At 43.6% G+C, this 13703-nt stretch overlaps 1 protein-coding gene across 1 annotated transcript in view; it reads right to left on the reverse strand.

Annotated features, from left to right (window-relative positions):
- UFC1 (ubiquitin-fold modifier conjugating enzyme 1) overlaps nucleotides 1-13494 on the reverse strand; it is a 69792-nt gene extending 56298 nt beyond the window's left edge. Inside the window, exon 1 of the mRNA XM_086945033.1 lies at nucleotides 13325-13494. Within this exon, the coding sequence (XP_086801159.1) occupies nucleotides 13325-13447 (123 nt within the window). The 5' untranslated portion in view covers nucleotides 13448-13494. The remainder of the gene's footprint in view (nucleotides 1-13324) is intronic.
- Between the last annotated feature and the right edge of the window lie 209 nt (nucleotides 13495-13703).

Here is a 13703-nt window from a genome sequence, read left to right on the forward strand (position 1 = left end):
CAGATTTTAAGATGAAAGGACAAAATCAGAATGGACAAGTACCAAATGGAGGTAGAGGCAGTGGTAAGATGAGTAGAGAGGAGTTGAAAAAGGAATATCCTTGTCAATCAATTTGGATTGTTAAATTAGAGATAGTAACAATATGCTACTTAGAATAGAACAGCATAAAATGTTAAAATGCGGACACTTTGACACGTAACATGATACATACAATAAAATTCTGCGGACCTCAAAAAGGTTAAGTCAGATATCCAGAATAAAACAAAACTATTTATACTGTGCTCATAGAGGTGCGAGAGCGAACAGCCAGTCTTAGAAAGGTTCTAACACAGAGGGTTACATTTTCCCCATTGAGCATGACAATGTCCCTGTATGGCACCTTAAAATCAGTAATGGTCGAAGCCTTAAAGAAAGGGATCAGCAGCTGCTTGCTATATATTTGATAGAAATGACAAAAAAAATAGAAAGTGTAGCATAGATTGGCTACCACGATTTCCACAGGGGCAGGGCATTTGCTCGAGATTAATGTTGAAGCCTAAGGGGAAGCAAAGTAAGTATTTTATAGTGCCAGCCCTAAGACGAAAGAGCAAGCTTCGTTCCCAGCAGTTAGTCACCTTTAAAAGATAACTGGATGGGAGTTATATGGGGGGTGGGGGGGGGGGGGGGAGTGCATCGGCATCTGCCATAGTTCTATATCGAGCGACTGAGGATTTCAAAGTTTCTTGCTTACGTCTCAAGTCGCCATAGTATTCATACAGGGCCCCCTGCATAATCGTTTTATTAATGCCTGCCATATTGCCTGGGTCTGTGAAAATGTGTAACAGATCTACAATGGTCAGGCTAGCCTTGACAGCCGCCAACCATGGTATGTCGCTACCCTTATCACAATTAAGGCAATCAACTATGATGTCTCTAGTTAACGTGGCTGCTGGGTTTTGCCATACTTTCAACCAAAAAATGACTGGACCTGTCCTGATGTAGTCCTCAATAAAGGATAATTATAACTCATGATGGCAAAGAAAGGAAGAAGAACATATCGGTGACCCCAAAACTCTCCGACAGAATCTATTTTCTTCTATCTGGATGCTGTTGCAGTTCACGTAGCCCCAAATTTCCGCTCCATAAGTTGCGACATTGAGCTTTGTATATTTTCAATAGGGATAACACTACCTTGGTTCTTCTCGGTTGGGGGAAGCACAGAATCTAGTTGGTAGCCTTTAAAAATGTTCTCCTACTATGTGCCAAATGAGCAGCGAAGAGCCATTATCTGAAAATACCACGCTTGAATATGGAAAAGTGTGTGTGCTTAACAGTTTTTCTGAACCAGAGTTAATTACATTGATAGAATATTTTTTGGGGCCGCAACTCATTAAAAAAGATTTTCTTAAATGTGTGTGAAGGTCCAGCTTTTTCATAAACACTACGAAACCCCCAACTAAAGTGCGTAGTACATTGGGTGTGCGGCCCATTAGGACCGCATCATACGCATATAATAAAGCGGGTAGCTTGTTGCCATTTATCATCGGGACGTCCTTAGTCAATTTAGACAACTCATTATGCAGCTCATTGACATATAAGATAAAGAGCAGAGGGGCCAGTACGCATCCCTGCAGACCCCTCTGCCAATCACAATTTTCTCTGATACTGCCCAGTCCCTACTGATCCTCACCTTAGCCCCCAAATCCCTATGTATATAAGCCAAAAGGTGTACTAAACCTTCGCCCAGCCCGTAATTTAAAATACCTTGCTAAAAGTTGCGATCTATTTACAAAATCAAATGCTACGGTGCGGTCCATAAAAGCCAAGTAAATTGGGGACTGTCAAGCTATTGTGTATTTACCAATAATCAAATTTAGATTGAGGTATTGCTCTACAGTTCCCAATTTACTTCTAAAATCTGACATTTATCAAAACTTTCATCCTCAGCCCAACTCCTAATTTTTTAATAATACCCGCCCCAGTATCTCGAGTACATTATCGATCAAAGAGATTGGTCTGTAACAGCTAGGGTTGGACCTGTCCCCCATTTAAAAAAAAAACGGGACTATAATGCTAGTTGACCAAGTGCTGGGGATATGAGAATGTGTTAGGTTGTTAAAAACATTGAGTAAAAGCGGTGCCCAAAACTCTGGTTTATGCTTATTAAGGTCAATATAAAGCCCATCAGGGCCAGGGGGCTTGTTGCATAGACTTTGATTAATAGCATCCTCAACTTCAGTTATCGATATCTGGACTCGTGTAGCAGATTGAAGGTCTATATGGGCCTCATTTTGGATAGGAGCTGTATATATTTTTTTTAAATGTGCTACCCAGGCTTCGCTGGTTATATTACAGCTTAAAGGAGTTAAAGCCTGGCCCATAGTTCTCATATTTTTAACAGATGCCCACAAGCCTTTTGGGTTCTTTAAACTCGCAGCGCTGGCCAAGTTATCCCATTGTTCTCTTAGGATCTCATCTTTCCTCTGCTGAACCACTTTATTGTATATATTCCTCAGTGATCTAACAAGGCTTGCGTGCCCTTGGTGTAGATGACAAAGCAGCACAAAGCTCTCTATTGGTTCGTGAGCAATCACTGTCAAACCACTTAGTGTTGTGGTTATTAATAGACGGGGTTTTGAGATCATTTCTTTGATGCCTGCACATAAATGGGCAAAAGCAGCAACTGCCTCAGTGTTGGGGTCCAAAGGCGACAAACCGGTATCGACAAGTGTTCTTGAATATGGTAACATCTTATCGAACACGTTACTGTTGTTGATGCCTCTCCAAATAATTCTTAAGTTGTCAGTTGAGGGTGATAAATTACTTGCTCCTGGTTCTACAGTAAAATTGGCTCTAGAAGTGACCCTAAGCACAAATGAAGTTGGGTTATGGTCCCCAAATACAGTCGGTATAACCTCCGATCTAACTAAAATATCTTCCAGGGTGGTTGATATAAAAACATAATCAGTTATTGAGGCACATCCACGACCTCTAAACGTTGGTGTTGGGTGACTGTCATTATGATTTGTGGCTGCAATGTCCATCACATTTAATACCTCGTGGGTTGACAAATAGTCCACTAATTCAGTTCCCCTTTTACACAGATTTACATATGGTACGTGGTCAGTGTCCAATATATTTTCCCCAGAAATCTTAACAATGAAATCTCCGCCCAGACAAATTCCAGCTAGATTACGATTCCCTGATGCAATTTGTATGTCAGACAAAAAATTTGAAAAGATTTGCTACAATCATATTAGGTACACTTAGAAAATCATTGTTATAAAAATTAATAAAACAAATGGATGCCCCCGTGTATACATCAAGGGATGCCCCCGTGTATACATCAAGGCTTGGAAGTTGGGGCTATTTGTAGAAATAGTTTTGACACTGCCACTGGACAAAATGTTAACCCACATGGATAAGCCGCCAGAAGGTTGCCCATGTATGGGGGCAGATGCGTAGACATTAAAACATTGAAAGCCCTCGAGATATAGCTCCCCTGTGGCCCAGGTCTCCTGAAACATTAAAATGTCAAATTTGTTTACCAGCTTAACCCAGTCTTTGTTGTTAACTTTAGAGGCTAAGCCGGCAACGTTCCAGCTTAGCACCTGCAGATATTGATCAGAGGGCCCTGAAACATCTCTTACCAGGGGGACAGGGGCTAATGTAATAGGGGCCGATTCGATGGGCAGTGATATGAGAGGCAGTCAATCTTGACTGTCTAGGCCAGAAAAAGGTAAACCTATTTTGTGACAAGAATGGAGAAATAACTGGTGTGTTATGGATGAAATTGGGTTTATAAAAATAGCAGAGAGGCAATGACCAAATGTCATTAAGTAAGGAGCTGTTGTACTCTCTTGAGCTTAATATTGATTTATCTGGGCCGGCCGGAGAAAGTTAATAACGCAGTCTCCTTCTATGGTCTTGTATGAGGGACCAACCAAGTGCACCATCAAGATATCACTGATGTTAAACACACTAAACCCTTTATGCGTGGTCAGCCAATTGGCACTCTTATTACGTAGTGGATTCCAGGACTCTGGCTGATTTTTCCCTATGGGGGCACCCCTGCTAAGACCACGACATAAGAGTAGGCCTTAGGTGGTGAACTTAGAGCATTTTTTTCTGGTAGCAGGGTCCATACTCTGGGGCTTATGTGCTGGGCTTGCATTATTTACAGGGGCTATATTAGGAATGAGGGCTGCTCGTTGGCTGAACAACTGTAGTGAGTTGGAAGTACCTGGGTGTGAATTTTTTCCCGAGTTGATGGTAGGCTCAGGGAAAATACATTCTTTAACTTTGCGACAAGTATCACAAGACCCAATTAACATAGGGTGTGCAGCAGTTTTGGTTAGCCTTGGCATGCTAGAAATGCTAGAGCTTAATCCATTCTGAACCTGTGATTTATCAGACAACTTGGATACATTACTGTGCAAACTAGACTTGTTAACAAGTGATTCTAGACAATCCAAGCGCTTCCAGATTGAGGCGAAGTTTTTGTCAACAGGTTCCTTAACACGCTCAAAAATAGTGTCTACAATAATGTCAATAGCAGTGCCTCCCAGTGTAAAATTATTAAAAGGTGCTGGTATGGACTCTGAGTCCGATTATGAATTGAGTGATTAGGCATATCAATAGACTTTAAACAGCAGGGGCGCCAGCAGTTACTGTATCAATCACTATCAGCCGCGAACGTTGAACCTTGAATCCATGTACTTAGAGCAGTACCTGTGGTTTTAGACGAGGTGGTGGATTCCTCCTTGGGCACACAGGCTTAGTTCTATTGCTTTTTGCCCCTGGGATTTTAGGATTTGGGGAAACAATCACATTAACGCCTGTGTCCTTGGAACAATTGTATGTCAAAGTATTCGCAGCCTACCTGGGGCCCCGATAGAATTGTTATCTTCGATGCTCGTTTTGCTTCCCGGGGCTGGCAAAGGCGCGTTAAGGTCAGTTAGTGAATTCAGCGTCATAGGGGAGCCGATATGATCACCGTTCATAGGTGAGGGGATGGGTTGAGGGGTTATGAATCCCAGGGACATATGCCTCTCAGTTAATTCAGTTTTGGTGCTGACAATATTAACAACTCTCTCCAACATACTGTCTATAGAAGCCGAGGCTCGCAAACTAGACATAGCAGTTTGGCCATTACAAAAATTCCACTGGGGGCACGCCTTGCTTCACTCACTATACAGATGTCCAAGGTGATCGCGAATGTCAGAGGGGTGGCCCAGCCCGGCCTACTCCGGTTGCAGACGGGCGCATCCCGTGCTGCGGAAGCCCTGCGCACTTCTTAAGCGCTTCCTGGCACTATGAATTAGTGTGGGCGGCGTGTGCGCCGCCGAGGCTGCTGGGGCTTGTGGTCCCCCACCGGCATCCTCTCTCACGGCCGGGACCGGGACCTTCCAGAATGCGAAGATGACTTTTTTGGCTGTGGCTGTGGCGGCAGCAGAGGAAACAAAGCAGGGACAAAGCCCCAGGTCCATGTCATGCGTGCGGAAAGTTGACATTGGAGTAATGAGTGTAGATCTCTACTGAAAATTAATGGAACAAATCAAAATTTCAATCCGCAGATGTAGAATGAGGTGGTTGTGAATCAACAACAGCAGCAGGGAGTTACAGCACAGACACAAGTACAGGTGCCTCAGCTCCTATTTTCATCACTACTAGACCTGCCCCTATTCTTTGCGAAGACCCACGTCTTCCAAAAGATTTTTACTAGATACCTATCCTAGGATATCCGCCACAGTGGACAACTTTGTACATCCGCTTATATATAGAACCATGTCATATTTTGCAAGAAGATTTTTTGTATACACGTGTGGAGCTGTGGTAACCTATGTACCCTAAGTGTACGTGAAAACAACCCACCAATACAAGGAAAAAAGGTGAGGGGAGTTGGCAGAGCCTCACGGGAGCAACACCCGGGGAGGAATAAACAGGCTGGTACTCACCTGTGTCCTCACGTTCTCATCATCAGCTACTGCCAACTGAAAACAAACCGGGTAGGTAATAAACAGTGCAGATAAAGAAAAATTACATATGTGCTTATGTGCTAGTGACCCAAAAGGTGTGCCAAACTCTGTACATGGGAATTGGGACACTTATCAATTAAAAGGAGCTAGGCTACACTGGCTATATTACTTTTATTCCTTGCTGTAAGCCCGCTCTATTAAAAACCAACATGTTTCATTGCCTGTTTAGATTTACCGGCAACTTCATCAGGGTTTGGGTCTGCGTCTTGTCTGCACCTTATTTTTCCATTTATTGTACCAGGTAGCCGCTGTTCATGCGTGTTCCAGCGCCCTCGTAGAAGAAATTGGAAAAGATCCGGTGTTTGTAGCTATCTTTGTTGCCTTTGGTCAGTCCCGAAATGCAGGAATGTGGCCTCCGCTCAGACCCCTGTGCAGCCTCAGCTCCTATGCCAAATAATGTGAATGCTCAAGTACAGAGATACAGTGCAAATTCTGGATTTCACGCAAGTGAACAAGTTGGTAAGAATACAACTATGCAAGTAGTTTCACAATATTTGTTGCAATGTTCAGAAAGTGACTCAGACTCACCTCAATGACGGTGCCTGAGGAGGGAGAAAGAGTGTGTGCTTGGGGCATCTCTAGAGGTAGATCAATCAGGTCCTTTTGTTGAAGGGAAAGTGGAAGGTAATTATATTACATTCCTTGTAGACACTGGTGCTACCCATTGTACTGTGAGAGCAGCAGAAATTCCAAACCTACCGCTCTCGGGAGAAACTATCCAAGTTGTGAGAGTTTCAAATAAATATATTAAGACTCCAATCACAAAACCAATAGAAGTTCATATTGGAAAGTTCAGAGATATGCACCGATTTGTCATATATGATACAAGTCCAATTAACCTTTTAGTTCGGGACTTGCTGTGTAAAATTAACTGTACCATCTATTGTACACCAGATGGAATTGCTTTTCAAACACCAGATGAGGATTTTGTTTTTAAAATGATGTTAGTGAAGCAAGGGACAGAAGTGAATGACATGTACTCATTACTTACAGAAGATTTACTTGCAGAATTGAGAAATGTAGTAAGATCTGATGTGTGGGATTTTACAGGAAAAGAAATTGGTCTGATGAAGGGTGTGGATCCTACACAAGTTACGGCTAAACCAGGTGCCATATATCCAAACACACCTCAGTACAGGATGAGTCCTGAAATCACAGCAGGAGTAATTCATCAAATGATTGAGCAAGGTATTTAAAAAGAAATTCAAAGTAGTCCTTGTAACTTATCTATTAAGGGGATTAAGAAACCAAGTGGAAAATATAGAATAGTTCAAGATTTGAGGAAAACGAATAGGATTGCAGTACCTTGCTGCCCAATAGTGCCAAATCCAGCGGTGATACTTTATCAAATTCCTTGCGATGCGGAATGTTACACAGTGATCAAGCATTTTTCTTGATACCTTTAAATCCGGATAGTCAATGTTTTATTTGCCTTCCGGTTTGGAGATCATGTTTTGGCATGGTGCCGAGTTCCTCAAGGGTATACAGAGTCCTTACTTTTTAGGTTTCGCCTGGGGCCGGAGCTCCTAGCTCCGCCCAGGAGAAATCTTATGTCACTACAGTGTGGGGCTTAGTCCCGCCCTCTGTTCCATTGGCTAGCTCCATAAATGGAGGCTAGCCATTGGAACAGAGATCTGTCCGTCATGGCCGGACCAGATTCGTGGGCGTTCCTGCATTTTTTACCCTCTCCACCCTTTTCGCATAGTCATCAAGGCCGTGAGCGGGATTTATTTATTTTTTAGTCCGTTTCGTTTGGTCATTGTGCGGCCGACCTCCGCCAGAGGAAGTCCAGGTCCAGGTGAGTGCTGGCCGTTTCCGCCCCCTCTCCCGCCATCCGTGTGCCTCCCCGCCCCCCCGTCCCACTGTCCGTGTGCCTCCACGCCCCCCTCACGCTGTCCGTGTCTTTCCCGCCCCGCCCTCCCGCTGTCCGTGTCTTTCCCGCCCCGCCCTCCCGCTGTCCGTGCCTTTCCTTGTTGTTATAGTGCAGTAGGAGACATGACTCATGGATGTTTCTATGTACTTATTTTCTCAACTCTCTTGATAAATCTAATATACCGGGTTTTAGCGGGCACGAAGAGATGTGATTAGCATACGTCCACGTTCTATTGACTCCCGGTTTATCGCTAGAGATTATCTTCTGAACTAACGGTTGGCTGACGCCATTAACAAACAAGGAGCCGGTAAGATTTTCTTTCTTGTTCGATGTCTCGGGAGATGCAATTGTCAGTTGGGATGGTACTTCTTAAACACATGTATCGTTTTTTGTAGATCCAGAAAAGTTTATAAGACACTGGCGCAGTGAGTACATTTCAGAAGTATTTATTTTCTTACACATGACACGGCACGTAACATAAAGAGGGTGGCTCTTGATAATATATTGGGATTACGGCTTGAAACAGACTTTTTCTTGAACACTTATCAGGACGCACTTCTTCTTGCCTGCACCATAAGCATCACGGGATAGGTTCGTTAGCACTTTTACTTTGTCCTCTTACTTTGTTTTCTCTCTTTTGTTTCTTTTCATCAAATATGTACAAATTCTAAACATACATTGAATGTATGACACAATGTTCAAGCACCAAGAGTGTAAGCCACTTCTTTCTATGGTTTGTATTGTAGTGTGCAGCGACGGGACTAAAAGTCAAGGAAACGTGTACGAAATATGAAATTGTACATTTTTCCCTGAAGAAGGGTTTATTTAAACCCGAAATGCATTGGGCTTTTATGTTGAGAGATTTGACAATCGTAATACAATGCATATAACATATGATAATGTTTGTAACAAGTTTATAAAGTTCTAGAGTATTTTTCTTTAGACAATTTTGGTCTATACTATTTTGACTGACAAAGGTTTTTTTCTGTATATTGATTAATTACTTTGGTACAATATTTATTCACCCAAAAATTTGAGAGTAAACAGAATTAAAAGTCATTCGTTTGAATAATGAAACCCTAGGGACATTTGATTGAGCACCTTGCAGACCTGGGCATTTCAAGGCCTCGACAGTGCTATTTGGAATAGGGTCCATTATTTTCTGAATTTACTCATTATTATCCCTCACTATGGCTGTTTTTCCATGTTGTACACTAACCATGTTCAATGGGGCGGCAGTGAGGGTGGTGATATGAAGCACCAGAAATGTGCTTTAGTGAGCCTTGCTTCTACAGCATATGAATAACTAATCTCCCAAATACAATATTAAGGGTGCATTCTGAGTCTTCTGCTGTATTGCCAAACAACAGGGTTAATAGTTCTAGTTTTAATTAGATTCCAGTTATAGTTCTAATTTGCTCTACTATACTTTTCCATAGCTCTTGTACATTATTGCGTGCCTCAAAAGCGCTGGTGAGACGGAGATAGTGGGGTTGGGAGTCATTTTAGATGTAACTAGCTCTCCTCAAAAGGTTCCCTGAAAGGCTTGGAGGACATATGAACCATACATTAAATACGAGGGGCTTGGGCGAATATGGCTTTTGCCCCACCTCCCCGCCCCTATCAGCTGCCATGGGCTGGTTGGGCAGTGGATGGCTGTCTGGAGGTCAGCTTCATCTGGAGAGTTCTACTGGTCACCCAAAGGCGTTTTACAGCTTGATGAGGTTGTATTTATTTTGGTATTACTTTCTGTGCAACCTGCTGCCCTGTCTTGATCTGTCCCCTTGCAAGGTAACGATTAGCAAGGGATGGACAACTCAAAATGAAATACTAATGCACAGCAGGGGTGTTATGCACCTCTTCTGTACAACGAAAGTCGGAGCTACAAGCGAATGAGTACATAATTAAGTGAGTTATGATATGTTCGACACAATATAAGAATGATATTTACTTTCAGAGTAAAAAATTTTTTAACAGTGGTTTGTTTTTTGGGACCTCTTTGTGTGGGACTTTTATCCTTGCTCCCCTGCCCCCCGTTGCTCGTGCTTGCTGTCCTCCCCCTCAGTGCTTGTTCCCCTGTCCCCCATTGCTTGTGCTCGCTGTCCTGCCCCCCTTGCTGTCCTGCCGTTGCATGTGCTTGCTCCCTGCCCCCGTTGCTCGTGCTTGCTGTCCTCTATCCCCCCCTCATTGCTTGTGCTTGCTGTCCTGCCCCCTCGTTGCTTGTGCTTGCTCTCCTGCCCTGCTATTGGCATTGTAAATGACAATGCCATTTATGTTTTTTAAAAAAATACATACATAAAAATAATGTCATGAGCAATGCCAATAGCTCTAACTTTTGCAAAGGCGAAACCATTGCACTGTAAATGCTTGTTTTATCAGATATTGAAAAAGTGTTTGGAGTCATTGATCATGCCAAGAATTCAGTGTTAGTACAGTACATTAATGACCTGCTGTGGCATCAAAAACATGAGAGGCCTGTGTGACAGATACTAAATCATTTGGCAGAAGGTGGGCATAAAAGTATCACCAGCAAAATTACAATTTGTAAAAAAAAAGTTCAATATTTGGAACACAAAATTGAGAAAGGAGTTAGAAAGGTAACAATACCGAATGAATGTGCTTTTGCAAATGGGTCCTGCTAAGACTCAAAAAGAAGTTCAAATGTTTTTGAGAATTGTTGGATACTGTAGACCGTGGGTCAATGGGTTTTCACTAATTGCAAAACCTCTACAGAGGTTGAAAAGATGTGGTTGATCCGATTGAGTTGGATGAAGAAAGTATGAAAGCTTTTATTGAATTACGAGACGGTCTTTGTAGAGCACCTGCTTTGGGAATGCCAGATTACACAAAAGATATTTGCATTGTTTTGTTGTGAGAGAGATGGGTGTGCATTATCAGTCCTAACACAAAAACATGGATTGGCACGTCGTCCAGTGGCATATTTTTCTGCTACTTTGGATTCAGTTGCTGCAGCATTACCAGGCTGTTTAAAAGCAGTGGCTGCTACTTCTGTGAGTCTTGAGCAGAGTGAAACAATTGTTATGGGACATCCAGTGAAAGTATTTGTGCCACACTCTGTTGAGATACTGTTAACAAGAACACAGACTCAGCAAATGACATATAGCAGACTGGCTAGATATAAAAGAGTGATTTTGGGTGCTGAGAATGTGACAGTGACAAGATGTACAACATTGAATCCAGCAACTTAGTTGCCGAGTTCAAGTTGTGAAGAAGTGAGAGATAAAGCAAATCATGACTGTTTAGATGTTACAGAATTGTGTACGAAGCCTAGACTTGACATTAAGTATACTCCACTAGAAGAGTCAGACAGTGTGATGTTTGTGGATGGATCTTGTTTGAGAGATGAAAAAGGAGCAGTAAGTGTTGCTTATTCAGTACGCACAGTGGCTATGGTTCTTGAAGCATCCTGCCTAAAGGGGATCAATTCTGCTCAAATTTCCGAACTGATTGCTCTGACTAGAGCATGTATAATTGACAAAAATCTGAGAGTTACCGGTAACGTTCGGAAGGCACGTGTGGGAACTATCCTCAGTACAATGGAAGCGGGGTCAGTGAAAATGTGTTCTCTTCAGAACTCTTCTCTAAAGAACAACCCCTGCAGCTCTGCTATACTCTGCCCACCTAAGGAGAAGTGCACCTCATCCTGTCTTGGCAGAGGCAGATGAAGCAGGCTCACGGAGTCAGTCTGTAATGTGAACGTGCAGCCTCTCAGTCTCTTGAGGCTTGCCCAGGGCAGCAGCCGCACTCTGAGTCCAAAAGACTGAGTCAGTACGTCAGCCTGTAGGGACTAGTAATTATCATAATTACTGAGGCAGCTGAGATCTAGGTGCTGAGACCTCTCTCACATCCTGTTTCAGTTTGGTTAAAAGTGTCCCCTGTGGACAGACACTGTGTGTCAGGCGGGTTAGTCCCCTTCCATTTCTGGTGTTTTGCAGCCTTTTTAAAATCTTGTTTGCTCAAATGGATGGAATTACTGAGATTTATGTTTCACTCGCCTTCGATTATTGCTTGTGATAAAGTCGCTCAGTCAGCGTCGGTTTGATAACGGGGGCATTCGGGCAATGCCCGAGGGGCAGGGGACCGAGTTCCACCTGAGGGCTGCTTTTGAGCAGCCTGGGGGCCGATTTGAGCGGTGTCTCTGTTGTTCGACTATCCCACCAGCGGCCCAGTGTGTGTCTGAGTGGCCTTTCTGGAGGGAGATGGGTGCTTATTACCTCCCTTATAGCAGCAACAGGTAGAGATGTCACCCCTTTTCTCTAGCTAGGCCTCCCATTAATGTAGGCATACTGAGCGGGGAAGGGGGCCTGAGCAGAAGTGGCCTCACTTGTTTTCAGGTGTGTCTCACTAGTGTAAACTGATGCGTGCATTCCCCCCCCCCCCCCCCCCCCCCCCCACCCCTTTTTATGTAAAATTACACTGAAGCAGTGATTTGAGGGAAGGCATTATGGTAATGTGGGCCGATTTTTTTATGCATGCCCGGGCCGATTTTTAATCCCAATCCAACCCTGCAGTCTTAGTCATTGAATGTCACTCATAATTACAATGAAAATTGTCACACATAAGCAATCTGAAACCGTGGCAGCTATGAAAACCGTGTGGTTTGGGCGATCCGGAAGGGCTACCTCTTGTGGGGTACAGCCACTAAAACCTACCCCCTCACTCTTGAAAGTGGGATGAATCTATAACCCGTATTGGGACAATTAGCGCTCTGAACTCAAGCTGATTTATGGGACACGTCAGCACTCTCTTTAGTTTAGTTTGACTTTTCCACACTCTTCTGCCTCGTCCATCCTCTGGAATGACAGCAATCGCAATTGCTCATCCCACAGTTCTTTCCTCGATTCACCATCTCTCTTAAAACAAGGAGAAATAAAGACGTCGGTGAATCAGTTGTTGCCCACTGCGTGCCCAGCTTCGTGCACGGCAGGTTCCATATAAAAATTCTGTCCACCCCTCACTCAGGTAACATCTTGGAAGGGTGGTGGACGCAGAAAAGGAAAGGTACATTTTCTTTCGCAAGCAGTTATGTATGACGGACTCCTCACCAACTGTTTCTCGCTCCTCTTCACTGCGGGAGAGTACGCTGGAGTGTCAATATTTTTTCAACATCCTCGGGCATATTCGGCTCTAACGGTTATAAAAAGACAGTAAAACGAAATAAAGCAATAAAATAACTAATACACGCCTTTATAAGAACGGGAGCCCAATAACTGCAGATCCTACTGTCGGCGCAGAACTATGATTTCCTTAAGTACACTGGGATGACTATTCCTAATATTATTAGCAAAATACCCCATTTCAACATGGCCGCCACACTGACACGTCTCTGTCATGGAGCGCTGTCACAGACTAGAAACCTTCCCATATCGAGCGAGAGGTACCTTTTCCTATTGGCATTACACTGCTCCCTCACCTTGATGAGCGCCTGGTATTCTTCCTTCAGCCGCTGAACCCAAAGCTCTTTATCCCGCGGCCCCGCGTTGGTTTTCAAGAGGGGTATCTCAGAAACAGCTCGCTTAGTTGCATCGTCTGCCATCTTAAAAGAGGGAAAGGCAGGTACCGGAAATTAACTTCTGAATGTGGGTTGTGTACGGGCGCATCGCCATCTTTACTAATGGCAGCAGAGAAATGTATTGTGGGTGATGTGGTTCTGCTGATAAATGTCAGTTGTTTTGATAAGTAGGTAAGGTTACCATATTGTTCAATCACATATCAAGACAACTAAGTAACCATGCAAATTGAGTGAGAGAGCGAGCGAGCGAGCGAGCAACGTTCACCCTGCCCCATACATC

Source organism: Lissotriton vulgaris, chromosome 12 (genome assembly GCF_964263255.1).
Source record: "Lissotriton vulgaris chromosome 12, aLisVul1.2, whole genome shotgun sequence".
NCBI classification, from domain to species: domain Eukaryota; kingdom Metazoa; phylum Chordata; class Amphibia; order Caudata; family Salamandridae; genus Lissotriton; species Lissotriton vulgaris.